This window comes from Pongo pygmaeus, chromosome 19, assembly GCF_028885625.2.
Source record: "Pongo pygmaeus isolate AG05252 chromosome 19, NHGRI_mPonPyg2-v2.0_pri, whole genome shotgun sequence".
Classification (NCBI taxonomy): Eukaryota; Metazoa; Chordata; class Mammalia; order Primates; family Hominidae; genus Pongo; species Pongo pygmaeus.
In genome coordinates this window covers 322,198-348,660 of record NC_072392.2, presented here as the reverse complement: position 1 = coordinate 348,660, position 26,463 = coordinate 322,198, and the positions used below count along the sequence as shown (strand labels likewise).

The 26,463-nt window shown below is 47.4% G+C and overlaps 1 protein-coding gene across 4 annotated transcripts in view; it reads left to right on the top strand.

Moving 5' to 3' along the window:
- VPS53 (VPS53 subunit of GARP complex) overlaps positions 1-25,867 on the top strand; it is a 182,179-nt gene extending 156,312 nt beyond the window's left edge. For 3 of the 4 annotated variants that reach the window (XM_063655698.1, XM_063655697.1, XM_063655699.1), the window contains 5 exons: positions 2,437-2,585; positions 7,228-7,297; positions 18,621-18,758; positions 20,545-20,649; positions 21,177-25,867. In XM_063655698.1, coding sequence (XP_063511768.1) covers positions 2,437-2,585; positions 7,228-7,297; positions 18,621-18,758; positions 20,545-20,649; positions 21,177-21,347 — 633 coding nt within the window. In that variant the 3' untranslated portion in view covers positions 21,348-25,867. Of the gene's footprint in view, positions 1-2,436; positions 2,586-7,227; positions 8,186-18,620; positions 18,759-20,544; positions 20,650-21,176 lie in introns of those variants that run through there. The other variant, XM_063655700.1, reaches the window with a different exon arrangement.
- The last annotated feature ends 596 nt before the right edge of the window (positions 25,868-26,463 follow it).

Below are 26,463 nucleotides of genomic sequence, written 5' to 3'. Positions count from 1 at the left end.
GTACAGTCACAGCTCCCTGCAGCCCCAACCTTCTGGGCTCCAGTGACCCTTCTGCCTCAGCCTCCCCGGTAGCTGAGACTATAGGCATGTGCCACATTTTAAAAAAATACTAAAGGCAAGGTCACCTTTTATTGTTTTCTAGTACTTTAAATCACTTTCTTAGTTCACTAAGCTGACTTAAGTTTAAAATCATGAATCCACTTGGCCTTTGCTAATACTTCTTTTAACTTGACTGATGGAGTCGTGACTGACGGGAGTATTAAAGCAAATCAGCTCTTTTCACACATATTCCAAACGTGGGCACATACTGACTTGGCCAGTGATCATCAAGAGGAGTTCGGTGACGAGCATGCGGAATAACCAGCGGGAAGTTGAAGAAATCCTGGGCCCCTGCTTGGTCTTGCTTCAGAGCTGCTTTGTAACTGGTGACAGAGCACGTCGCCACCTCCTTTCATGGAGGGCTGTCGTGTTTAGATCATTGTTGATCAACTGTTTTGAGATTTTGAAATATACAAAGCTGCCAGCTTGGAAAGTAATAGTCATTGCTATGGACACGATTGGCTTTGGGGGCATCAAGCCCTCCCAGTTCGCTATGTCTACCCGGAACATTCTACTCCAAGTCCTGCTGCAGAGCCCAGGAAATGCTGACAGCACCTGTCAATTTTGGCCTTACCCTATGAGCTCATTTAAAATCACCCAGGATGCTCATTGTTTGGATGGGTCAAATCTTCAAAATCAAATGGAAAAAGAAGCCTCTTGCGTAAGATGAAAGATAATGAGGAAAAACATTTCACATAACCAAAGCATTAGAATGTTAAGTCAGTTCATATTAGACCTTTCTACTGTTTCTTCATTGTTTGTTTCTGTTTTTTCCCGGTAATAAATTAGAGTTCTTTTTCCTGTGTGGAGCCTGGTTATGAAACCTTGCATAAGACTCTTCATGTCTCTGGGCCTTCGTTTTCTTATCTGTGAAATGAAGATGGAGGTCCCTTCCTGCTTTTCTGTGGTTCTGTGTGTACACATCCCTAAAGCTTTTAGAATACAAATATCCGCTGATTTGAAAAAACATTAGGAGTCATTTGAGCTTCCCACAGCTGGGGAATCATCCACGTACGATGTGATTCTTTTAAACAAGCTCTCTCAGTATTGATTTTTTCCTTTCCCCAAGAGCTCTATAAAAATAGTGTTTTCTTGCCGGAGACATCAGGGCCTCAGAACTACTGACCTCCTTCTATGAACATATTATATGGTTTGTGTTTGGCTTAGGATCTCTTTAACAGACCATCCAGCTCCACTGTGAGAGGCTGACTCAGCAGAACCCTCCAGACCATTCCCACTCTTCGGGATTAGAGTGCCCTTCCCTGCCAGCCCGGGGCAGGCTAGGAGCTGGTACTGCAACCATCTCCTGCATGCACCCTTGAGGGATGGCACACTGCAGCATTGCCTCCTTCTGTTCCCAGGACTCAGTGTTGCCAAGTGCCACGTAGTCCAAGAATCCCGCCAGTTTGCCGTCGGTGTCTTCCAGATCCTGTCGTTAGGGCTCAGGTTGAAGCAGGTCTGGCACTTTTGTTCACAGCCTGTTCAGGGACCACCTCCATGCTCTCAGCAATGTTCTCTCCCCTGCGCCTGGCTCCTGGCCTGTTCCCTACGTCTCCATCTTACCCTCTGGTCCACCCTAGTGTTTGCCAGAGATTCTCTTTCCCTTCCCCTTATTGAAATCCTGACATAATCCCAAAGGTTTTAGGAGTGTAAGATTCTACACACATACCTCTTCAAGTGTTTTATTATGGAAATTTTTGAATATATTCAAAAGTAGAGGAAACAGTGTGGTCAGCCTCTATGTACCTGTCACTCAGCTTCACGATCTTATTTCATCTGCACCTCTTCCCAGTAACTTCATATTATTTTGAAGCAACATCCCCACGTGTCATATCATTTCTAGTTTTCTGTGTTAAAGAATCCCAAACTCCTCCCAGTTGACTGGAGAGAAAGGTGTCTGTGAATTCCCCTCCAGGTTTCACGTCACTTAGCCCAGCCACCTCTCTCATCTCCCAGGCTGCCGGTCAGCTTGGGAGTCGGCGTCCCTCCCCGTTCTGCTGCAGTCCCCTGCTGTGGGGCACTCGGCAGGAGAACAGGATCCTTTACGACTGGGGAGCTTAGCTGAGAAGGGAAGGCTGTTTCAGGCAGATCGGGGACAAGGCAGGAAAAGGAAAGGGCCTGGGTCACACCTCACTGTCAGGTCCACTGGGCACACTCGTAATTGTCCTGAGTATCAGTCCCTACAGAACGAATAAGAAACTCCCCAGGACAAAAGGGCCTGATTCCTGTGATACCAAAGCTGTGACCTGATTTCCACTCCAGCCCCTCCCTTCCCCAGTAACAGGCGACACCGTTCTCCTGCAAGGGATTCAACGCCTCATCCTTTCTCCATTTCAGATGCAGTGGCAGAACGTGGAGCACGTTGGTGACCAGAGCCCCTACGTCACCTCTGTCATTCTGCACATCAAGCAGAACGTCCCCATCATCCGTGACAACCTGGCTTCCACACGCAAGTACTTCACTCAGTTCTGCATTAAATTTGCAAAGTAAGTCCTGGGACATTCTTATCTCTGGGTTCTTTTTTTTTTTTTTTTTAATAGACTTTATGTTTTAGAACAGTTTTAGGTTCACAGCCAAATTGAGCAGAAAGTACAGAGATTTCCCGTGTACCTGACCCCCGCGCATGCACAGTCTTCCCATTACCGACACCCCCCCACACACAAAGTGGCATGTTCGTTACAGTGGATGAACCTGCATCAACACGTCATTATCACCTGGACTCTGTGACGTCGTGCTGGACATTCCCTCAGTTTGGACAAATGTACAGTGACATGTGGCCGCCATTTCAGTGTCATACTCAACTGTTTTTATACCATACTTCCCACGAGCATCCTCACAACTGAGTGTCCCCACCATCTAGCTGGGGTTCGTTCTGGTGCCTGCAGTACTGATTTTAATACCATACTTCCCACCAGCATCCTCACAATTGAGTGTCCCCACCATCCAGCTGGGGTTCGTTCTGGTGCTTGCAGTACTAATTTTAATACTGTATTTCCCACCAGCATCCTCACAATTGGAGTGTCCCCACCATCCAGCTGGGGTTCGTTCTGGTGCCTGCAGTACTGATTTTAAAACCATACTTCCCACCAGCATCCTCACAATTGGAGTGTCCCCACCATCCAGCTGGGGTTCGTTCTGGTGCCTGCAGTACTGATTTTAAAACCATACTTCCCACCAGCATCCTCACAATTGGAGTGTCCCCACCATCCAGCTGGGGTTCGTTCTGGTGCCTGCAGTACTGATTTTAAAACCATACTTCCCACCAGCATCCTCACAATTGGAGTGTCCCCACCATCCAGCTGGGGTTCGTTCTGGTGCCTGCAGTACTGATTTTAATACCATACTTCCCACCAGCATCCTCACAACTGAGTGTCCCCACCATCCAGCTGGGGTTCGTTCTGGTGCCTGCAGTACTGATTTTAATTTGTATGCAAAAGAAGCATAATAATAAAACTAAATCTGCTACTTAAAGTCACAGGCAACGGTAACAGCAGTACAATTGCCAGCCATGTGAAGGCAAACAAAAATGAATGGGGCCTACTGTTGTTTTGAACTATGCAGGCATAAGCTCCCCTTGCCCAGGATTGGATAATTAAAATTCTTTTTCAAGGATTCCCTATACGCATTTTGTTTCTCTGACTGACTTATAAATGCCTCTTAAGGGTAGGAGCCATCAGTTCTGTTTCTTTTGAGCCTTCTTGTCCTCCCTCCCCCTGGTATTTTTTACCATGGCTGCTAGAATTTATCTATTCATACTTGGACACACTCTTGGTCCGAGGAAGGCACTAGAAATTGGGATGCACAAGTCAGGGAGCTCCCTGGCCAAGGCAGGTGAGTGCACCCTGAGCCGTGTGTCTTCCTACTGTGTCCTCGTGTGTGGCCATTTCTGCCCTGAGTTTTGAAGTGAGGAAATAGTTTAGTTCTTTGCCAATCACCATCTGGCTTAGCACCATTTCCCGTGATACCAGGTGGTGTTGAGGGTCAGTGTCTCCTCTGACCAGTTATCAAGCAAGCATTTTGGCAGACTTCTCAGGGAAGGGCTTCAGGAGGGTCAGCCCAGGCCAAGCTACTGTATTTGGGTTGTTCCCATCCAGGCCCCAGCTGGTGATTCAGGACTCCAAGTTTCTGTCTTCCCCCAATCTCTCCCAGTTTCCCTGTACCTCACAAATGAACCCCTCAGGACTAACAATTATGGAGTGGCTTGTGGTGTCAGCTTTACTTTCTAGTTTGTCAAGGAAGGATAGAGTGAACTCTCCAGGGAGGCATTAATGGTTGCAGATGACAGATGGACCAGGAGGTAAAATTCCCTCACTCCCTGGGTACTCATTAGTGTGTTAGAAGCGTTGCTGATAAATCACATTGTGACACTCTCCGTAACTGCTGGTAGAAGCAGCATCTCTGTAAAAATTTACTGTGACTCAAAATCTCCAGGGTGGCTGCTCCGGGGTCTGACTGAGCTTACGTTAAAGTGAAGGAGAAGTCCGTTGACTTAGCCAGTCCCAGCATCTCCCAGCTCAGTCATATGATTGACCTTACGTTAAAGTGAAGGAGGAGTCCATTGACTTAGCCAGTCCCAGTGTCTCCCAGCTCCGTCATATGATTGAGCTTATGTTAAAGTGAAGGAGGAGTCGGATGACTTAGCCAGTCCCAGCGTCTCCCAGCTCAGTCATATGATTGAGCTTATGTTAAAGTGAAGGAGGAGTCGGATGACTTAGCCAGTCCCAGCGTCTCCCAGCACCAGCCTCACATTCTCTCAGAGCCCTTGAGTTTCATTGCTAAGCTCAGGTTGAGTGCACTGGGAATTGGATGCCCATCCTCACATCTGGAATCGTTCAGCCTGGGATCTAGGAAGTGGTTTTCTGTTTTCATCCATGGTGCCTTCTCATCCTGCTAAAATCCCGCTTAACAGAGGTGGGCTTGTGAGGAGACCCTTCCCTGGCCAAGGGCAGCAGCCACCACCGCCCTGATGGCCCAGAGAAGCCCTTGGCAGTTACCCAGCACATTGCTTGGTCTTTTGACGTGTGTCAGGTCCTCATACTCCCCCCATCGCCACCTGTAGACTAGTATAGAGAGCCAGTTCAGGGGCACAGCCAAAGGTTTTTTTTTTTTTTTTTTGATACAGGGTCTCACTCCGTTACCCAGGCTGGAGTGCAGTGGTGCAACCACAGCTCACTGCAGCCCCCATCTCCTGGGCTTAGGTGATTCTCCCACCTCAGCCTCCTGAATAGCTGGGATTACAGGCACTCGCCACCCGGCCTAGCTAATTTTTCTATTTTTTGTAGAGATGAGATTTTGCCATGTTGCCCAGGCTGGTCTCAAACTCCTGGGCTCAAGCAGTCCACCTGCCTCGGCCTCTCAAAGTGCTGGGATTATAGGCATGAGCTGCCATGTCCAGTCCAGAGCGTGTTCTAATGTGAAGCAACTTAGGTTACAAACCGCTGTGTGCACAGTTGCCGTTGATCATGAGTTCAGTTTCATGTTACTTGTCTGGCTCTGGTTTCCAGCACTGAGGAATTCCTTCCAAATAGCCCCTTGTTTACTCTCCTTCCTGATCACAAGCCACCTCCAGATCCGATCTCCGGACTCCAGTTTCCTCTCCCTTAGCTTCCTTTCTACCCCACCCCTGCAAAACCATAGATGTTTCCTTTTACCTTGTTTGCTCTCTTAAGCAATAGCAGCCTTTCCTATTGAGACATCAAAATCCACAGCCTGGTTGAAACTGCAGTTGAACCACAAGCAACTTCCCTCATCCACTGAGCTGATCCTCCTCCATTCAATCAAGGAGATAATGAGACAAATCTCATAATAGTGGTTGGGAAGATAAAATGAGAAGTCACTTATTAACTTCCTGGTAAAGTGCTGATACCAAGCTGACATTCAAAAAGTGGTAGGTGGCTGGGCGCGGTGGCTCACGCCTGTCATCCCAGTGCTTTGTGGGGCCGAGGCAAGTGGATCACTTGAGGCCAGGAGTTCGAGACCAGCCTGGCCAACATGGTGAAACCCCATCTCTACTAAAAATACAAAAATTAGCTGGGTATGGTGGTGCGTGCCTGTAATCCCAGCTACTCAGGAGGCTGAGGCACGAGGATTGCTTGAACCCAGGAAGCAGAGGTTGCAGTGAGCCAAGATTGTGCCACTGCACTCCAGCCTGGGCGACAGAGCGAGACTCTGTCTCAAAAAAAAAAAAAAAAAGTTTATGATTTATTCAATGTGCATTCACTTGAGCATCTCCTATGTCTCAGACCCACAGTTAAATGTTTTGGCCTGATAAACATGGCCCCCATCTTCATTTGCCTTAATAGTCAGGTGAAGCAAAATAGACACGTAAGCAAATGAGCATAATGAAGTAGGTTAGATGTGAGGGTGGAGGCCTGTGGACTCCATGTAGAGTATGGCGAAGGCAGCAGAAGAAAGGCTTTCTAGAGACGCCGTTGAACAGGATCTGAGAGGTGCGTGTGTACTGACCCACAAGCCCCTTCTAGGAAAGGCAGTCCAGGTGAGGGAGCAGTGTAGGCATTAAATAGCCCCCAGAATCCTGGGATCTGCAAGTGGCTCAGTTGGATTGAAGCATGGGGAGGCCAGGGCTTAGCAGGATGAGGCTGGAGACAGAGAATGAAGAATCAAGGAAGCCTGGCCCAGTGGCTGACACTTGTAATCCCAGCACTTCTGGAGCCCAAGGGAGAAGGACTGCTTGAAGCCAGGAGTTTGAGCCCAGCCTGGGCAGCATAACGAAATCCTGCCTGTACAAAAAAATTAAAAATTAGCCAGGTGCGGTGCCTGTAGCCCTTACATCCAGTCCGATTGGGCTAGCTTCGATCATATCCCCTCTCAGGACAAACAACAGTCACCAAAGGAATGCTGTACTCTGACGAGCTGAGAATAGTTAGAGTTCACTGGGAGTCTAGGATGGGATCCGGTTTTCCCGGGCCTGCCAGGGCCTCATGTAACTAAACAAAACCAGGACTTCGCTCAGAAGAAAAATAAGATAATGGGCAACAGTGGAGTCCACTTCAATTCTTCATTAAAAAAGGTTTTTTCATGGAGATATGTGGAACCTTAAAAAAAGTTTTTGCATTTCTTTCCTCAAGAGAGAATAAGCCTAATTTGTCACTTCTTTTTTATCCACAGCTCCTTCATTCCCAAATTCATCACCCACCTCTTCAAGTGCAAGCCAATTAGCATGGTGGGAGCAGAACAGGTGAGATGGACGTAGTATCGGGTGTTTGCCTGGCAGCTTTTGTTGTAGATCAAGCACATATTCTTCTAGTCCAGATCTACTTGGCAGGAATAAAATTGATGATGTCCCCTGTTTGGGGACAGTATAATGACTCACCCGGAAGGTTTCTTAATTCGTTCTTCCATTTATTTTTAAAAATTTTGTTTGAACGCCTACTAAGTTCTGGGTGCAGGGTATAACACAGCAAGCACCACGGAAAGGTCCCTGCTCCTAGTGCTCACACTCCAATAAGAAGAGGTGGCTGGGCTGGGCGCAGCGGCTCACGCTGTAACCCCAGCACTTCGGGAGGCCTGGGCGGGCAGATCAGCTGGGGTAAGGAGTTTGAGAGCAGCCTGGCCAACATGGTGAAACCCCATCTCTACTAAAAATACAAAAATTAGCTGGGCACGGTGGCAGGCTACTTGGGAGGCTGAGGCAGGAGAATCGCTTGAACCTGGGAGGCGGAGGTTGCAGTGAGCTGATATCACACCACTGCACTCCAGCCTGGGTGACAAAGTGAGACTCCATCTCAAAAAAACAAGCAAACAAACAAAAAAACTAACAAAAAACTTGGGATACTGGCCGGGCGTGGTGGCTCATGTCTGTAATCCCAGCACTTTGGGAGGCCGAGGCAGGTGGATCATCTGAGGTCAGGAGTTCGAGACCAGCCTGGCCAACATGGTGAACCCTGTCTCTACTAATAATACAAAAAATTAGCCGGGCGTGGTGGTGGGCGCCTGTAATCCCAGCTACTCGGGAGGCTGAGGCAGGATTGCTTCAACCCGGGAGGTGGAGGTTGCAGTGAGCTGAGATCACACCACTGTACTCCAGCCTGGGCAACAAGAGCGAAACTCCATCTCAAAAAAAAAACAAAAAAAACAATTAGCCAGGCGTGGTGGTGCATACCTGTAATCCCAGCTACTTGGGAGGCTGAGACAGGAGAATCACTTGCAGGTGGAGGTGGAGGTTGCAGTGAGCTCAGATCGCGCCACTGCACTCCAGCCTGGGCAACAGAGACTCCATCTCAAAAAAAAAAAAAAAAAAAAAAAAAAGAATAAATCCCAGTGACGGGAGGCTGAGATGGGAGGATCACTAGAGGCCAGGAGTTCAACACTAGCCTGGGCAACATAGTGCAACCCCATCTCTCAAAAAAATAAAACATTAGCTAAAAAATGGTCCACACCTGTAGTCCCAGCTGCTCCGGAGGCTGAAGTTGGAGGATTCTTTGAATCCGGGCTGAAGTGAGCTATGATCATGCCGCTGCACTGAAGCCTGGGCAACAGAGTAAAACACCATCTGCCCCACAAAAAAAAAAGAGTCTTTTAATAATTATAGTAAGCTCAGACCCAAAGCCAATATCTTCAGAAAAATATCAGTTCATCCAGTGCTTACATCCATTTTTTTTTTTTTTTTAACAAACCCACAGCCAACATCCTATGTTTACTTCCATTTTGAGGTGTGGATGAGAAAACCATCTGCTGGAACTTGAGTTTTACTTAATCAGACCCCAGGCCAGTTCAGGTGGGCAGTAGGGGAGTGTGGATCTTGACAGGCCCAGAGTGGGGAGGGTGTGGGTGGGAACTACAGGGCAACGTGGCCCCTGAAGGATTCTCACATGAGTTGAGGTTTGGCTGGGCCTGTACTTGCCCTGATGTCTGGGCCTTGAAACTCAAGCAGCCATGTAGCTGCAGGTGTGTTCACTCAGGCAGCAGAACCATCAGAATCAAGTAGCAGTGTTCATAGACTGAAACAGACGCTGCCTCCAGTCATGGAGCGGCTGCCATCCAAACTTGAACAAAAGCTGTGGCATTGGAAGCTAAGATTTAGCCCAACCTCAGCTGTGTCTGCCTTGCCACAAGGGTGCCAGATCCTAAATTAGGTTTTGCTTTAATACTTATGCTGAAAATGGGATGGGAGACATGTTTCTGCTCTTTGTTCTCTGAGTACTATATAAAGTGAGTTATTTATCTTTGGGCCCCAGAGTCCTCAAGCAATTGCAAGGGCACGTGGAACTGACCCACACCAATATTGATCATGCTTGTTGCTAGTTTGTGATCTTCAGATCATCCTGTTTTGCAGGGTCATTAATTATTCTTATGGCTGTGTTCACCTACAAAAGCTTTTCTTTCCCTTGAGATTAAGGATAAGACAAGAATGCCCGCTGTCACCATTTCTATCCCACGTTGTTGAAGTCCTGGCTAGGACAAGGCAAAAAATAAAATATTTTTAAAAGAAACAAAATATATACAGATTAGAAAGGAGGAAACTAAGCTGTCATTTTTCATGGAAAATATGATTATGAGTAATAAATCTAAAAGGATCTACAGATAAACTGTTAGAATATAAATTTAGCAGGCCGGGTGCAGTGGCTTACGCCCTTAATCCCAACACTTTGGGAGGCTAAGGCGGGCGGATCACAAGGTCAAGAGTTAAAGACCAGCCTGACCAACACAGTGAAACCCTGTCTCTACTAAAAATACAAAAATTAGCTGGGCAAGGTGTGGCGCGCCTGTAATCCCAGCTACTCGAGAGGCTGAGGCAGGAGAATTGCTTGAACCTGGGAGGTTGCAATGAGCTGAGATTGCACCACTGCACTCCAGCCTGAGTGATAGAGACTCCGTCTCAAAAAAAAAAAAAAGAATATAAATTTAGCAAAGTTGCTGGCTATAAGGAAAGTGTTTTAAAATATATTTCTGTATACCAGCAGCAAACAATTTAAAAATGAACATTTTTGAGTGAAATACTTTTTTTTTTTGCTATATTGCCCAGGCTGGAGTGAGTACAGTGGCGCAATCATAGCTCACTGCAGTCTCAACTCCTGGGCTCAAGCCATCCTCCTGCCTCAACTTCTCAAGTATCTGGGACTACAGGAATGTACTACCATGCCTGGCTCTTTTTTTTTTTTTTTTGGTAGCTATAGGGTCTGCTTCCCTGTGTCTCCCAGGCTGGTCGCAAACTCCACCCTCCTCAGCCTCCCAAAGTGCTGCGATTACAGGCATGAGCCATGGCTCCCAGGCTTAAATGAAACCATTTACAATAACATCAGGAAACATTAAATACTTAGGAGTAAATTAAAAATGTACAAGTCTTCTACACAGAAAACTGTACAATATTAAAACACAGAATCCATAAAGACCTTTAAAATGACAGGATAGCTCATGTTCATTCATAAGAAAGACTCAAAAAGAAATACATATGGAGTCTTTCTGAGCCTACTCTGGCTCAGGAGGCTGCCCAATAAAAAATAAATAACAATTTAAAAAGCGGCAAATTATTCCAAAATTAATCTATAGATAGAATTCAATCTTAGTTACTGTATCAATTTATCTATAGATACAGTAGAATCCCAGCAGGGGTGTGTGTGTGTGTGTGTGTGAATTGATATGCTGATTTTAAAAGTTAGATGAAAATACAGAAGACAACAGCCAAAATAATCCTAGAACAGAATTGGAGGAGTTAAAGCTCAGGATATCAAGACTTATTGTAGCAGTATTGTAATTAGAGCAGTGTGGCACTGGCCCCAGGGACAAATAGGCCAACAGAACAGATCTGAGCTGAGGAATAGACCCACACATATGTAGACACTTGATTTATGGCCAAAGTGGCATCATTCAAAGAGAGTCTTCTCGGTAAATAGTGCTGGGTAATTGGATATCCATATTGGAAAAAAATCTTGACCTTTGCCACACACCATGTATAAAAATCAATTCCAAAGAGGATTTGGTGAAATTAGAACACTCATACATTGCTGGTGGTAATGCAAAATGGTACAGCCATTTTGGAAAACAGTTTGGCATTTACATAGAGTTACCACAGGGCCCAGCAATTATACTCCTAGATATATACCCAAATGAATTGAAAAAGGCAGCATGCGTGGTTCACACCTGTAATCCCAGCACTTTGGGAGGCCAAGGCAGGCAGATCACCTGAGGTCAGGAGTTCGAGACCAGCCTGGCCAACATGGTGAAAACCCACTTCTACTAAAAATACAAAAATTAGCTGTACATGGTGGTGTGTGCCTGTAACCCCAGCTACTCGGGAAGCTGAGGCAGGAGAATCACTTGAACCTGGGAGGCAGAGATTGCAGTGAGCCAAGATTGCGCCACTGTACCTTCAGGCTGGGTGACAGGGTGAGACTCTGTCTCAAAAAAAAAAAAAAAGAATTGAAAAAAAATGTGTTCATACAAAAGCTTCTACACAAATATTCATAGCAGCATTTATAATAGCCAGAAAGTAGAAATAACTCAAATGTCCATCAGCTGATGATAAACAAAATGTGGTCTATCCATCCAAGGGAATATTACTCAGCCATTAAAAGGAATAAAGTACCCATTCATGCTACAACATGGAAGAGCCTTGAAACCATGTTAAGTGAAAGAAGCCAGACACAAAAAGCCACCTATTGCGTGATTCTGCTTCTATGAAATGTCCAGAACAGGCAAATCCGTAAAACAGAAAGTGGATTAATGGTTGGCAAAGGCTGAGGGAGGGGGAGATGGGAATGGCTGCTAATGGGTAGGGGTTTCTTTCTGGGGTGATAATGTGTTCTGAAACCAGATAATGCTGACAGCTGCACAACCTTGTGAATAGACCTTAAAAACCACTGAATTGTACACTTCCAAAAGGTAAATTTTATGGTTTTTGAATTATATCTCCATTTTTAGAAAATTAATTCCAGATGGCTTATGGCTCTAAAAAATAAGGCAATAAAGCTTCTGGAAGATTTAATTGAACACAATATGTTTATGACCTTGGGTTAGGCAAAGATCCCTTAAACAAAACATTAAAAGCACTAACCATAAAAGAAAGGATTGGTTATTTTGAGTACTTAAAAGACTTTGGCCAAGTGCGATGGCTCGTGCCTGTAATCTTGGCACTTTGGGAGGCTGTGGCAGGAAGATTGCTTGAGCTCAGCAGTTTGAGATCAGCCTGGGCAACACAGTGAGACCCCATCTCTACAAAACAATTTAAAAATTAGCCAAGTGTGGCACATGCCTGTAGTCCTCGCTACTCAGGAAGCTGAGACAGGAGGATCAGTTGAGCCAAGGAGTTCAATGTTGCAGTGAGCTATGATTGCACCACTGCATTCCAGCCCAGGTGACAGAGTAAGACCCTGTCTCTAATAATAATAATAATTTAAAAGAGTGATGATACCAAGTGTTGGTAAGGATGTGGAGCAACTGGAACTTTCATATGTGCTGGTAGAAATGGAAGTTAGCACAGCCACATTGGAAAACTCCTAGGCAGTTAGCCAAACATATGCCTACCCCATGATCCAGCAGTTCTACTCTTGAGTAGCTTCCACCCTAGAGAAATGAGGACTTTATGACCACCAAAGGCATGTGCACGAATGTTCACCCAGGTTTATGAGCAGGAAACAAGCTACAGTGAGAGAGCAGGAGAGACGAATGTTCACAGCAGGTTTATGAGCAGGAAACAAGCTACAGTGAGAGAGCAGGAGAGACGAATCTTCACAGCAGTTTTATGAGCAGGCAACTAGCTACAGTGAGAGAGCAGGAGAGACGAATGTTCACAGCAGGTTTATGAGCAGGCAACTAGCTACAGTGAGAGAGCAGGAGAGACGAATCTTCACAGCAGTTTTATGAGCAGGAAACAAGCTACAGTGAGAGCAGGAGAGACGAATCTTCACAGCAGTTTTATGAGCAGGAAACAAGCTACAGTGAGAGAGCAGGAGAGACGAATGTTCACAGCAGGTTTATGAGCAGGCAACTAGCTACAGTGAGAGAGCAGGAGAGACGAATGTTCACAGCAGGTTTATGAGCAGGAAACAAGCTACAGTGAGAGAGCAGGAGAGACGAATCTTCACAGCAGTTTTATGAGCAGGAAACAAGCTACAGTGAGAGAGCAGGAGAGACGAATGTTCACAGCACGTTTATGAGCAGGCAACTAGCTACAGTGAGAGAGCAGGAGAGTTTGTTGAGAGGGAAAGGAGAGCATTGACTGGATGAGAGCATGAGGAAGGCTTCAGGGATGCCAGAAGTGTGCTCTGTCTTCCGTTAGGCAGCAGGGTGTGTACATGTCTGGATGTTGATCAAATGCCGTACATGGTGTTTGTGTACTCTGTGAAAGTTATACCTAATTTTTTTAAAAAGAAAAAGAAATAGAACATGTGTCCACCTTGTTCCATCCCTCCTGATAGCCTGAGCTGTCTCCCCTGAAGACATGTCACCACCTTCATGTCTCCACCTCATTGAAGAATTTTCTATGGTGGGACCAATATGGTTCACCTATGTGGTTTTGTTCACATGGTTCTTTGTCTTCTAGGAGTGTGGGCCTGTATCTTATTTACGCAAAATTTTCATCACTGTTGATAGTCATCATGTCCCCAAGAATTGTAGGAGGCTCCTTAGGAAGTAAAGGGTGCCTCTCAAAGATTTCCATTGCTGGGTGATCAGCCTTGACAGGCATGGCATACTGGCCACCCTCGCACCCCTGCATCCCATCAACATTAGCCAGCCCACACTGCCCCAGAAATTATCACTGAGGCAGAAATGAATGTGGCAATAGCCACTCCTTGCCCAGTGTCTCATGCCTAAGAAGATGAATTACCAATTATTTCAAAGTTGAAAACTAGCAGATTTTCATGATAAATGGGACCTTTCTGTCTTTACTTCGCACAGACAGCCGCGAAATCTGTCAGGCTCGCTGCCGCCTTTTCTGACTGCCTTGCTTTACGTAAAACCTGAGACCAGGGTTTTCACCTCTCAGTGTCTGGTAAAGACAGACTTTTATGGGGACTGGCCAGGGAATGAAAGTGTCATATCTCCCTGTATATGAGGGACACTAGAGAATTATGCCTGGTGCATTCAAACCCTTCTGTCATTTAAGACTGTACAATTATTTATGCATATAATGTATCTCTGGGAAGTAGAAAAGTAGGAAATATCTCCATATGCTTTAAAATATAATGACTGATTTTTTTTTTTCCTACCAACAAATGAATGCTAAGACATGGCTTTGATTTTGACAAGGCTCTCAAAATTTGCTACATGGAAGACAGAGTTGAGTCCTGAATGGTATTCTTTAAACAAAAATTCCAGTTAATTAATGTACAGAAAATAATGTGAAAAACAGTAGCTAACCACTCAGCTCAGCAAAATATGTAACATGTTTCCACATTTACTATACATCTTTTTTTTTTTTTTTTTTGAGAAAGTGTCTTACCATGTCGCCCAGTCTGGAGTACAATGGCGCAATCTCGGCTCACTGCAACCTTCACCTCCCGAGTTCAAGCAATTCTCCTGCCTCAGCCTCCCGAGTAGCTGGGATTACAGGTGTGCACCACCACATCTGGCTAATTTTTGTATTTTAGTAGAGATGGGGTCTCACCATGTTGGCCAGGCTGGTCTCAAACTCCTGACCTTAAGTGATCCGCCAACCTCAGCCTCCCAAAATTCTGAGATTGCAGGCGTGAGACACCGCGCCTGGCCCATTTTTTTTTTTTTCTTTTCTTAAGAGACAGGGTCCCACTCTGTCTCCCAGGCTGGGGTGCAATGGTGCTATCATAGCTCACCGCAACCTGGAATTCCTGGGCTTAAGCCATCTTCCCACCTCAGCCTCCTAAGTAGCTGAGACTGCAAGTGTGTGCCTCTGTGCCTGTCTAATCTTTTTATTTTTGTTTTGTAGAGACAAGGTCTCACTGTGTTGCCCAGGGTAATCTTGAACTCCTGGCCTCAAGCGATCCTTCTGCCTCAGCCTCCCAAAATGCGGGATTACAGGCATGAGCTGCCACACCCAGCCTGCTTTAGATCATTTTTATGTAAAGTAAATCATTACAGTTATTGCTGAAAACCGCCCCCATGAACCCCCCCACCCATCCCTTCCTCCATGCCCCAAAGTAAACACTGTCCTGATTTTGATTTTATTCTCATATGTGTTTTGATATATGTGTATATATGTGTATATATTCACAAATGATGTATGATTTTGTTTTGCTATTTTAAAACTATATAAATGGCATTAGACATATCATTTCCCCACTTGCTTTTTTTTGCCCGACTTACTATTTTCTGAGATTTATGCATGTTGATGCATGCTGTGTGCACCCATTCATTTTAACCTCAGCAGCATATTCCATTGCACGAATGCGCTGTCATTTGTTTATTCATTCCACTGTCAATGGACGTGTAGGTTGTTTCCAAACTTTTGCTTTTATAAATAGCAGATGCAGGGAACGTTTTTACGTGGGCAAAAATTCCTCTAATGGATATAAGTATTAATGCTGTGTTACGGGTGATACACATCTCCAACTAAGGAAATGTTGCTAAATTTCCCCCAACGTGCTTGAACTAACTTCTACTCTCACCACGAGTCTGAATTTCAGTGTGGCCGTGCCCACACTAGATTATCAACCTGTTTACTTCTGACTCTGATGGGTATATTATGGTGTACATCTGTGGTTTTAATTTGCATTTCCCAATTACTAACCAGGTTACGTGTCATTTCATATGCCTTTCGGGCATTTGAGTTTTCTCTTTTGTGAATCCGGTGTTGGTATTGTTTGCCTGTTGTTGTGTCGCTGTTGGGATAGTTTGTCGTTTTCCTGTTGATGTGTAGGAATCTTCGTGTTCGGAACCCCGTTCCCTTGTCAACGTTGCACGTATCTTCTCCTGATTTGTGTCTTGTCTTTTACTTTGTTTGTTTCTTCTGATATAGACGCCTTTCATTTTAGGGTAGATGGTTCATTCTTTCTCATGTTTGACATTCTTCTCCACCCATAAGCAATGAAAATAATCTCTGTATTTTCTTCTTTTTTTTTTTTTTTTGAGACAGTGTCTTGTTCTGTTGCCCAGGCTGTAGTGCAAACCTCCCAGGTTCAAGTGATTCTCCTGCCTCAGCCTCTCGGGTAGCTGGGATTACAGGCTGCGCCACCACACCCGGCTAACTTTTGTATTTTTAGTAGAGACGGAGTTTCTCCATGTTGGCCAGGCTGGTCTCGAACTCCTGACCTCAGATGATCCACCCACCTCGGCCTCCCAAAATGCTGGGATTACAGGCGTGAGCCACTGCACCCTGTATTTTCTTCTTAAAGTTTTTCTTTTTTATATCTAAGAATTTAATCCACCTAGAATGCTTTAGAGGCTTGTTCTGGGTTCCTCCGAAGAAGAGCAGCAGTCATTTCCACTGGAATTCTGGAAAGTGCGCTAACGCCAGGCTCTTCACGTGGGCCTTGAGCAATCTGTGCCATTCCCCCTCCTGGAGGTTTGCATACCCTTTTCTCTGAGCCCTTGGCCTTTTCAACAAAGCAGACACTAGGATAGTATGAATTTCTATCTCTGGAAATCCAAAAAGGTCCAAAATGCCCTGCACTTTGCTGGCTGCAGTTGAACGACCTGCGTGGTACAGGCCCTTTGACTAGCCGCATGAAATTGCTCTGACCTTAGTGTAATTCCTTACCACACCTAAATTATTCCACATAAAATACTGACGTCTTCCCCACGTTTCTACCATTGTCAAAATTATAATTGCCGTAACCCTTAATTAAGTTCATAGTATCTCTCGTTACTTAGTTTCTCTTTAATCATTAATTCTTCTGTTCAAAGCAAAGTAAATAGGAAATTGGAGGATGCAAAGTGTCACAGGGCCTGAAGGGTCCCATTTCTCACCTACTTGATAGGATTACAGAAAGCTTTCCCAAAGAAGCAGGCAGTGGCAGAGAGTACAGGCCTTGCCCTGAATATAAGTTTGGCCGTTATCACTGGAGTTGAGTGGTGGCATTGGGAGCTGTCACCCCACTGCTGCCATTGTCTGCTTGGTGACCATGTGGTTCCATTCTCCTAAGCCCTCTCAACAGGCCAGAGTACACCCTTCTGGCTTCAGCCATTTCTCTGCTCCCTGGTTGCCAAGAGCAGCGGCAGCAGCAGAGCAGGGCAGTCAGCAGGAGTCAGTGTGAGCTCGACACCAAAACCACCCAGGGACATTTACCTGGGCAACCGGAAATGGAATTCCAGCTTCCCGTCCACCTTTTGTCTAACCCCGTAACCTGGGCAACCGGAAATGAATTCCAGCTTCCCGTCCACCTTTTGTCTAACCCCGTTACCTGGCAACCGGAAATGGAATTCCAGCTTCCCGTCCACCTTTTGTCTAACCCCGTCCGTTGCATGAGATGAGTTTGGAGAGCTGTTAATCCTCTGGAACTTTTTCTCATCTATAAAATGGGAACGATAAATAACCTCCAGGGTAGGTAAGGCTTTTCTCAGATTAAATGTGACAAAACGTTCCTCATGTCATTCCTGGCAGTCAGTGAGCCTTTAGGACTATGGGTGTCCTTCTAGATAATTGGCATCCCAGAGAACCAGAACAAAGAGGAAAAGGTAGATTGTTGCCAGGATACAATGTTTACATTTGGGTAAATCTCCTACATCCTCAGTAACATCCAGAGAAATTCAAAGTACAACAATAATGAGTTACTGTTTTTTGCCTAATGAATAATCAGGATTTGATGAGTTTTCAACACTGATAAGGGTGCAGTCTGCATGGCTGGCAGAGGTGTAAATGGGTCCATTCCATTGGAAAGATCTTAAAGTTTACACAGCTGCACACATCACAGAGTACTGCAGAGCCATTAAATCATGATTCTTCTTTAGAGATAGGGTCTCACCATGAGGCCCAGGCTAGAGTGCAGTTAAAAACCATGATTTGTTTTTTAAAGACTGCAAAGATGGGAAAATAGATTATAAAAATTGTATATATTAAGTGAGAAAACCAGGTTATAAAATGGAATATACATACAGTATAATTCTGATTTAGTTTTATGGAGGGGTTGTGGTTTGTTACTGAGACGGGGTCTCTCTCTGTCACCCAGGCTGGAGTTACAGTGGCACAATCTTGACTCACTGCAGCCTCAACCTCCCAGGCTTAAGCGATCCACCCACCTCAGTCTTCCTCAGTAGCTGGGACCACAGATGTGCACCCCCACGCCTGGCTAATTTTTGCATTTTTTGTAGAGGCGGGGTTTTGCCATGTTGCCCAGGCTGGTCTCAAATTCCTGAGCTCAAGCGATGCTGCTGCCTGGCCCTCCTGAAGTGCTGGGATTACAGGTGTGAGCCACGGCTCCTGGCCCCCGATTTAGTTTTTTATATACGTACACATAGGCTGGCTCCTTGATGTTGTTTTTCCTAGGTGATGGGAATTATACATAATTTTTTTCTTTTATATTTCTGTTTATTTCCCAAATTTTTTGCAACAAGAATGTGTATAACGAGAAAAATATGACTCATCGGCGTGAGTCCACTCAGCACTGGGTAGCTGGAAGGGGCCAGTAATGCTCTGCTTTGCTCCACAGCTGCTGCTGGACACCCACTCGCTGAAGATGGTCCTGCTCGATCTCCCCTCCATCGGCTCGCAGGTGGTGAGGAAGGCACCCGCCAGCTACACCAAAATCGTTGTCAAAGGCATGACCCGGGCTGAGATGATCCTCAAGGTGATGGCTTGTGTTAAAAGGGGCCAGTTATTTATTTAATCTCTTTGTCCGAGAAGCCTTGGTTTTGAAAGCACAGGGTAGGTCCTCTCCTCACCGGCCTCAAAGCACGGTCCACATTCTTGGGCTGCACTGGATTTTGGCCTCATCAGATATTGTTGAAAGTCTGTGGGTAGTTATTGGGGCTCAGTAATTCCTTCTGACAAATGAATTTCTTGTTGTCGTGGGATTATCTTGTGATCAAATGTGGTCAAGCTTGGAGGTTAGGTGGTCGCCACTGTGAATCAGTATATGTCAGGGATCTCTGCTTCTCAGCAGGAATTTCAGGCACAGCTCTCAGTTACTCCCTTCCACATCAGCCTTTTTGGCTTTCTGTACTCTGCCACTTTAAATGAACTCTGAACAGATGTTGTAGTAACTGAATCTAATCAGCAAATGGATTTTTTAAAGCCCCATTTAACAAAAGACTGTACTTCGGGAGAGGAACGTCTGAAGCCCTGAGCATCTGCCTCTGGTTTCCAGCTATTTGGAAGAGTAGGGATGAAGGCTGGAGAACAGATGGTCCTGTGGCGATGTGGTCTTAAAAGCCCAGGACCTGTAGGCTCTTCAGGCCACTTCCTAAACCAGATGACTCAGGGACGGCAGGAGTAGGAAGTGGCAGCAGGGCCTCAGACACCGGTGGGATGTGGGTGAGGATGAAGCAGCTCATGTAGGTGAGGATGAAGCAGCTCATGTAGGTGAGGGTGAAGCAGCTCATGTAGGTGAGGGTGAAGCAGCTCATGTAGGTGAGGATGAAGCAGCTCATGTAGGTGAGGGTGAAGAGCTCATGTAGGTGAGGATGAAGCAGCTCATGTGGGGTGAGGATGAAGCTGCCTCATCATGTTCTTTCCCTGCTGCTTACTGCTGGGGAGGAGAGCATGTGGTCTGGGAATTACCGGCAGAGGATGCCTGAGTGAACTCCTCCTCGCCACTCTTTCCTTCAGTCTCAGGAATTCAAAACAAATCAGTTGGCTGGGGAAAGAAAATCAGATACTGCATTCCAGAACCAAACGGAAATGAATAAGGGTTGCAGTGCCGTTCCTTTCCTTTGTGTGTTAATTGATAGTTTAAGTTAGTCGTTACATGAAGTTACAGATTTTAAGTCTCCAAAAGGTGAGGCAGCTTTGGCGTTTTTGTTTTTGCAGAAATCCACTTACACCAGCTCCTTTTGCCACCCATTTCTCAGGAACCATAGTATGTCAAGGCAGAAGGAGCAAGTACCACGTACTGGTGAAATGCCTAGAACAGGAGACCCTCTCACGCAGGGTTTCCCAAATGGTCCTGATAGTTTAAAAATCACCTGGGACTCTAGCCAGGCCTACTGAATTACAGTCTTTAGAGGAGGGCCCCGGAAACCCATACTTCAAAAAGCAGCGCAGGTGTATTTAGGATTCAGCAAATTTAGGACATTGCTGTAGTGGCATGTGAAGATGAGATGGGCCACTGGGGCGTTTCTAGTTTGGGTTGCTGCTGCTTAAGGAAACCTCTCAGAATCCATTTAGCGCTCGGCTGGCAAGTGAGGAGTGAATTTTCCTGAGGGGCCGGCTCCTGTGTCCTCCCGCAGTGGGTAGTGAGTTTTCCTGAGGGGCCGGCTCCTGTCTCCTCACCCGGTGGGTAGTGAGTTTTCCTGAGGGGCCGGCTCCTGTCTCCTCAGGCGGTGGGTAGTGAGTTTTCCTGAGGGGCCTGCTCCTGTCTCTTCCCGCGGTGGTAGTTCTCCTGAGGGGCTTGCTCCTGTCTCCTCCCGCTGTAGGTAGTGATGGCCCCTCATGAACCGTTGGTGGTGTTTGTTGACAACTACATCAAACTCCTCACAGACTGCAACACAGAAACCTTTCAGAAGATACTGGACATGAAGGTTCGTGCCGGGACGTTTCGTCCACACCTGCTCATCCCCATCACACTCAGCGGTTCTTAACCGGGAATTGGGATATAGGTTCCCGGGGGGCTTTCTCAAAATGCATGTGCCTGGCTCCACAGAGCAAACCGGATTCAGAGAAGCCTCTGGAGGAGGATGGCCCCGGGCATGTGCACTTCAGGATTCTGACAAGCCCTGCATGCCCCGCTGAGACCACCTGCACAGGGAGGATGGGGCAGGGGCAGGGGGATGAGGACAGGAGTGTTGTCCTTCCCACCTTCTTGACCTGTCCTTTCTCCTCTGTCAGCCCCTTTTTTCCCTTCCTTTACCTTTTCTTCCCCTCTCTTTTCCTCCCACGCTACTACCCAGGGGATGGTGAGTCCCTTGAGGAAAGGGTTCACCCTCAGCCTGGAGTAACTATGCTGTCTCCAGAGCCTCTGCTGACCCCATATCCAGATATTGCGCTCCCCCCCGTGGGCCGTTCTGGCCCAGACTTAGTGACGGTTCTCTTTCTCTCTCAACCACAGGGGCTGAAGAGGAGTGAGCAGAGCAGCATGCTGGAACTCCTGCGCCAGCGGCTCCCCGCACCGCCCTCGGGGGCAGAAAGCTCCGGCTCACTGTCCCTGATGGCGCCAACACCAGAGCAAGAGTCGTCACGCATCCGCAAGCTCGAGAAACTCATTAAGAAGAGACTGTAGCAGCAGCAAGGGGCCCTTTGCTCCTGGCTGGAGACCCTCAGCGCCCGTTCCCCAGAAGCCCCCGACCTCTCCTGTGCTCCCCGGCACTCTCACATCGTTGGTCTTCAAGCTTCCTGGGACACCTGGGTTGTTACTGAGTCTCTCCCATGCCCTGTCTTACTTCCTGCCCTAATCGGAGACGCTGAGTAAGGGCTGGGCTCTAAGAGGGCGATTTAGATGATCTCTGGTTCGTGAAGCAGAGGCAGCAGTGGGGGATAGGTCCCTGAGCTGCCCTTGACTCATGCAGCCTCCCCATGGCAGTCACACCCTCTGACACGTGGGCCCCACCCGTCCAGGCAACTTGAACAAGGAGGCCTGGATCTCACTCCTCCCTCCCTCCCCTCCCTCCGTGGCTGGTTGAGGTTTTCCCTTCAGCCAGAGCTGAGTTTCCTCTCCCATCTCTCGGTTTGGCCCTAGGGCCTGAGTTAATGAAGTGGCAGATTACAGGTTCTTTATGGAGGCCGTGGAACCAGGCGTATTCTCATGGAAATCCCAGTTTCCTGGCCCATATTTTGTTCCTGGTACTTGTCATGACCTTACTTGACCAAGTTATCCCTGTGTTCCCGCCATTTCTCACTTGTCTCCAAAGGCGAGATGTCCTCTGTGTCTGTCATCCAGGAAGGTCATGTGCCAGGCCTTCAAGCAGGTATCCTGTCTGCCCTGGTGCTGCTGACCTGGGTATGGGTAGACCCAGATCTGACAGAGGGCTCTGCCTGGCACACTCGCCAGGTTGTGTGAGCAGATTCTTTCCTTTTTTTTTTTTTTTTGAGACGGAGTCTGGCTCTGTCACCCAGGCTGGAGTGCAGTGGCGCGATCTCAGCTCACTGCAACCTCCGCCTCCCAGGTTCAAGCGATTCTCCTGCCTCAGCCTCATGAGTATCGGATTACAGGCGCCCGCCACCGCGCCCAGCCCTTCCTCCGCTTCTTTAGTCTCACTCTGCTCCTGGCTTCTAGGGAAGGGAAACCGGGAAGTTCACTTGGAAGACGCTTCCTAGGCTTTCTCATCAGATGAAGCCATGGGAGCGCCCAGGAAGTCCATACCCTCGAACCCCTTTCTGCCCACTCACCTTCAGGTCCACAGCACTTTCCAGCGTCATCTGAAATAGCAAAGGTGATGTGCAGTGTCCCAGTGATGTGTTCCTGTGTTATGAGAAGGAGTCTGGGGTTCTGGATGCCTCAGGAACAGAATATGGACCTTAAAGACCAGGCTGAGAGCCTGGCCTGGCACGCAGCCTGCCCACCCCCCCACCCTTCCTGTCCACCTGGGCTCTCTGCAGCAGGGCTTGCCGAAGAGACTGCTCCCGGCCTCTCATGTCATCCTGCATCCAGAGAACGGCAGCGGCAGCATAGCAAGCCGTTACCCTGATTCACTCGGGTCAATCAGGCCTCAGTTAACCATGACCACAGCTACAGGCAAACTACTGCTGTTGTTGCCTGCTTTTGCTGAAGAATGATACCTTGCCAGGCACGGCGGCTCATGCCTGTAGTCCCAACACTTTGGGAGACCAAGGCAGGAGGATCACTTGAGTCCAGGAGTTTGAGACCAGCCTGGGCAACATACAGATGTCTACAAAAATAAAAATGTGCGAAGTGTGGTGGCATGCACCTGTAGTCCCAACTGCTAGGGAGGCTGAGGTGGGCAGATTGCTTGAGCTCAGGAGTTTGAGACCAGTCTGGGCAACCTGGCGAAACCAAAAATACAAAAAATTGGCTGGGCGTGATGGTGCATGCCTGTAATCACAGCACTTTGGGAGGCTGAGGCGGGTGGATCACCTGAGGTCAGGAATTTGAGACCAGCCTGGCCAACATGGCGAAACCCTGTTTCAACTAAAAATAAAAAAATTAACCAGGTGTCATGGTGAGTGCCTGTAATCCCAGCTACTGGGGAGGCTGAGACAGGAGAATCACTTAAACCCTGGAGGTGGAGGCTGCAGTGAGCCAAGATTTCACCACTGCACTCCAGTCTGGGTGACAGAGCAAGACCCTGTCTCAAAAAGTATTCGGGACAGAGGAAAGTTCCTGAAAATCCATAAAACTTGTAACAGCCATACAGTAGGAATAAGGTTTGAAAATCTGCCTGGAAACCTGATTTCCTTATCCCCACCTTGTTTCCCAACATAACCACTGCTCTGTGCCCCTGCCCTCTCTGCCAGCCTTTCTCCCCGATGCTGTCCAGCTCTGATCCTGAGCCTTATTTCTTCATCGGCTTCCAGGCTGTCCTTGCTGGCTGGTTTGACTCTCACACATCATGCATCTCAAATTTGAGAACGCGGAGGACAAAATAAGTGTTGTGAGGAGGTGGTGCAGCCTTTAGTTGAGGTCTATTAGGAAAAGATTCCAAATAAGACAAGGGCCGGGGGTGGCAGTCGGGAGAGCCCCCAGGAAGCCCTATAGATGCCCCCACCCCAGCCCATGGGGTTGCTGTGGTTATGCAGCCTGAGCCGTACAGTTGAAAAGGGGCAGTGGGGCCCATCTCCAGATAGCACAGCCAGTTCAGCCGTCTGTCCTCAACCCAGGAGAGCTGGGAAAGCCAGTGGACTCCTGCACCTGGTTCTTGTCACTCCCGGCATTTGTGTACAGATCACCACCTCTCTTTTTGGTTTGTTGTTGAGAAGTTGTTTTCCAGACGGCTCCATCACAGCATTGAGCTATCAAGCTGCTGTTTTCCACAGTTGGTGGTCACAGCCAGGGAAGTTGCTGTCTTGATTTGTTACATTGTCAGTAATCCCCAAGGAGCCAATGGATGTCAGTAGGAGTTTCTGTTAAATGTCTCCTTGATGGGGACTGAGTACTGTGTAAAGATGCTGTGTTTCTCTTCTGGGGGTGTGCATCAGAACCACTGGGGCCTTTTAAAAAATACAGATGCCGGCTGGGCGCAGTGGCTCACACCTGGAATCCCAGCACTTGGGGAGGCTGAGGCGGGTGGATCACAAGCTCAGGAAATTGAGACCATCCTTGCCAATATGGTGAAACCCCATCTCTACAAAAAATACAAAAATTAGCGAGGTGTGGTGGCATGCACCTGTAATCCCAGCTACTTGGGAGGCTGAGGCAGGAGAATCGCTTGAACCCGGGAGGCAAAGATTGCAGTGAGCCGAGATCACACCACTGCACACTCCAGCCTGCCAACAGAGTGAGACTCCATCTCAAAAAAAAAAAAAACAGATGCCTGGAGATTTTGAGTCAGTAAGTTTGGATGGGGCCTGGCATACAGGTTTAAAAGTTCCATAGGTAATTATAACGTTTACACCTTGTTAAGAACCATTGCAACAGAGAGATTTGCTTTATGGAAGGGCTCCTGCCACACATTTTCATACATGTCTATTTTTCTGACTCTAAGCTAAAAGTGTGCCGACATTACACTTGAGCTGGTGCCAACGTGGTGAAGATTCTACTGATAACAGCTTTCATTTTAAACTTGTGTTGGGTCAGGCGCGGTGGCTCACGCCTGTAATCCCAGCACTTTGGGAGGCCAAGGTGGGCGGATCACCTGAGGTCAGGAGTTCGAGACCAGCCTGGCCAACATGGCAAAACCCCATCTCTACTAAAAATACAAAAAAAAAAAAAAGGCAGGCAGGTGGCGGGTGCCTGTAATCCCAGCTACTTGGGAGGCTGAGGCAGGGGAATCAGTTGAATCCGGGAGGCGGAGGTTGCAGTGAGCCAAGGTCCCACCACTGCACTCCAGCCTGGGAGACAGAGCGAGACTCAGTCAAAAAAAAACTTTTGGTGGTGGTGGGGACCATGCCCGGAATTGGGCTCTCTCCATACTGATGAGGATTTTTCTTGTTTTGATGACCAACCCCCAAGCAGAAGCTTTATTTATTAACATCACTTCAAAAATAACGCATCAAAGGGGCACCCTAGGCCGGGTGCTGTGGCTCACACCTGTAATGCCAGTGCTTTGAGAGGCTGAGGTGGGAAGATTGCTTGAGCCCAGGACTTCAAGACAAGCCTGGGCAACAGAGTGAGACCCCATCTCTATTAAAAAATAGGCCGGGCATGGTGGCTCACACCTGTAATCCCAGCACTTTGGGAGGCCAAGGCAGGTGGATCGTGTGAGGTCAGGAGTTCGAGACCAGCCTGGCCGATATGGCGAAACCCCATCTTTACTAAAAATACAAAATTAGCCGGGCGTGGTGGTGGGCGCCTGTAATCCCAGCTACTCAGGAGGCTGAGGCAGGAGGATTGCTTGAACCCGGGAGGCAGAGGCTGCAGTGAGCCGAGATCATGCCATTGCACTCCTGCCTGGGTGACGGAGCAAGACTCTCTAAAAAATAATAATGTAAAAGGAGTCCCCGTGGATGAAAGCAGCAGCTAACAGCTCTGTAATTCAGCTAAACCTAGATATTGTGCCCATTCCTTCCCCTCAGTCCATTTTCTCTAGCCCCTTTAAAAACCAAAAGACAACTATGAAGTCACTTTGGGTTTAAAATAAATAGTGGTAATTTGTATAATCAATAAAGAGTTCACTCTGCTCTTACTATGGGGACTTGTCTGAAAGCTGGCTTAGCGGTGCCCAGGCCAGAGAACATCCTGTGTGGAGTCTAACAGTGAAACAGGAGCCGCAGTGGACAAGGTGTTCTGATCTCCAAACCCAGCTCAGGAATTGAAGCTAACTTCCGCCACTCCTTCCTCTCTCGAAGAACAAAGAGCCAGTACCCAGGGCTCTGCCCACCCCCGAGAAGGGGTGCCTGATTTCTTATGTCTAGGGTGGTTCCTCTGTGCAGATCAGACAGGACTGAGAGCAGCATGACCGGTACAGGGCACGCAGAGCGTGGGGGCAGGTCCGAGGCTGCTGCTCGATGCAGGGTATGACACCAACCCTTCCTGAAATGCCATCGGATGAGCAGACCTGGTTCCCTGTTGACAGAATGCCAGGGGAAATGCTGCATGTGCACAGCTGGAAATGGGGTTCCTTCCCTAGGAAGAGCACTCGGAACAACCTGCTGGAAACGGGATTCCTTCCCTAGGAAGAGCACTCAGAACAACCTGCCACAAACTGCCTGCTTGAGGGTGACTGGGATTCCTTCCCTAGGAAGAGCACTCAGAATAACCTGCTGGAAACGGGATTCCTTCC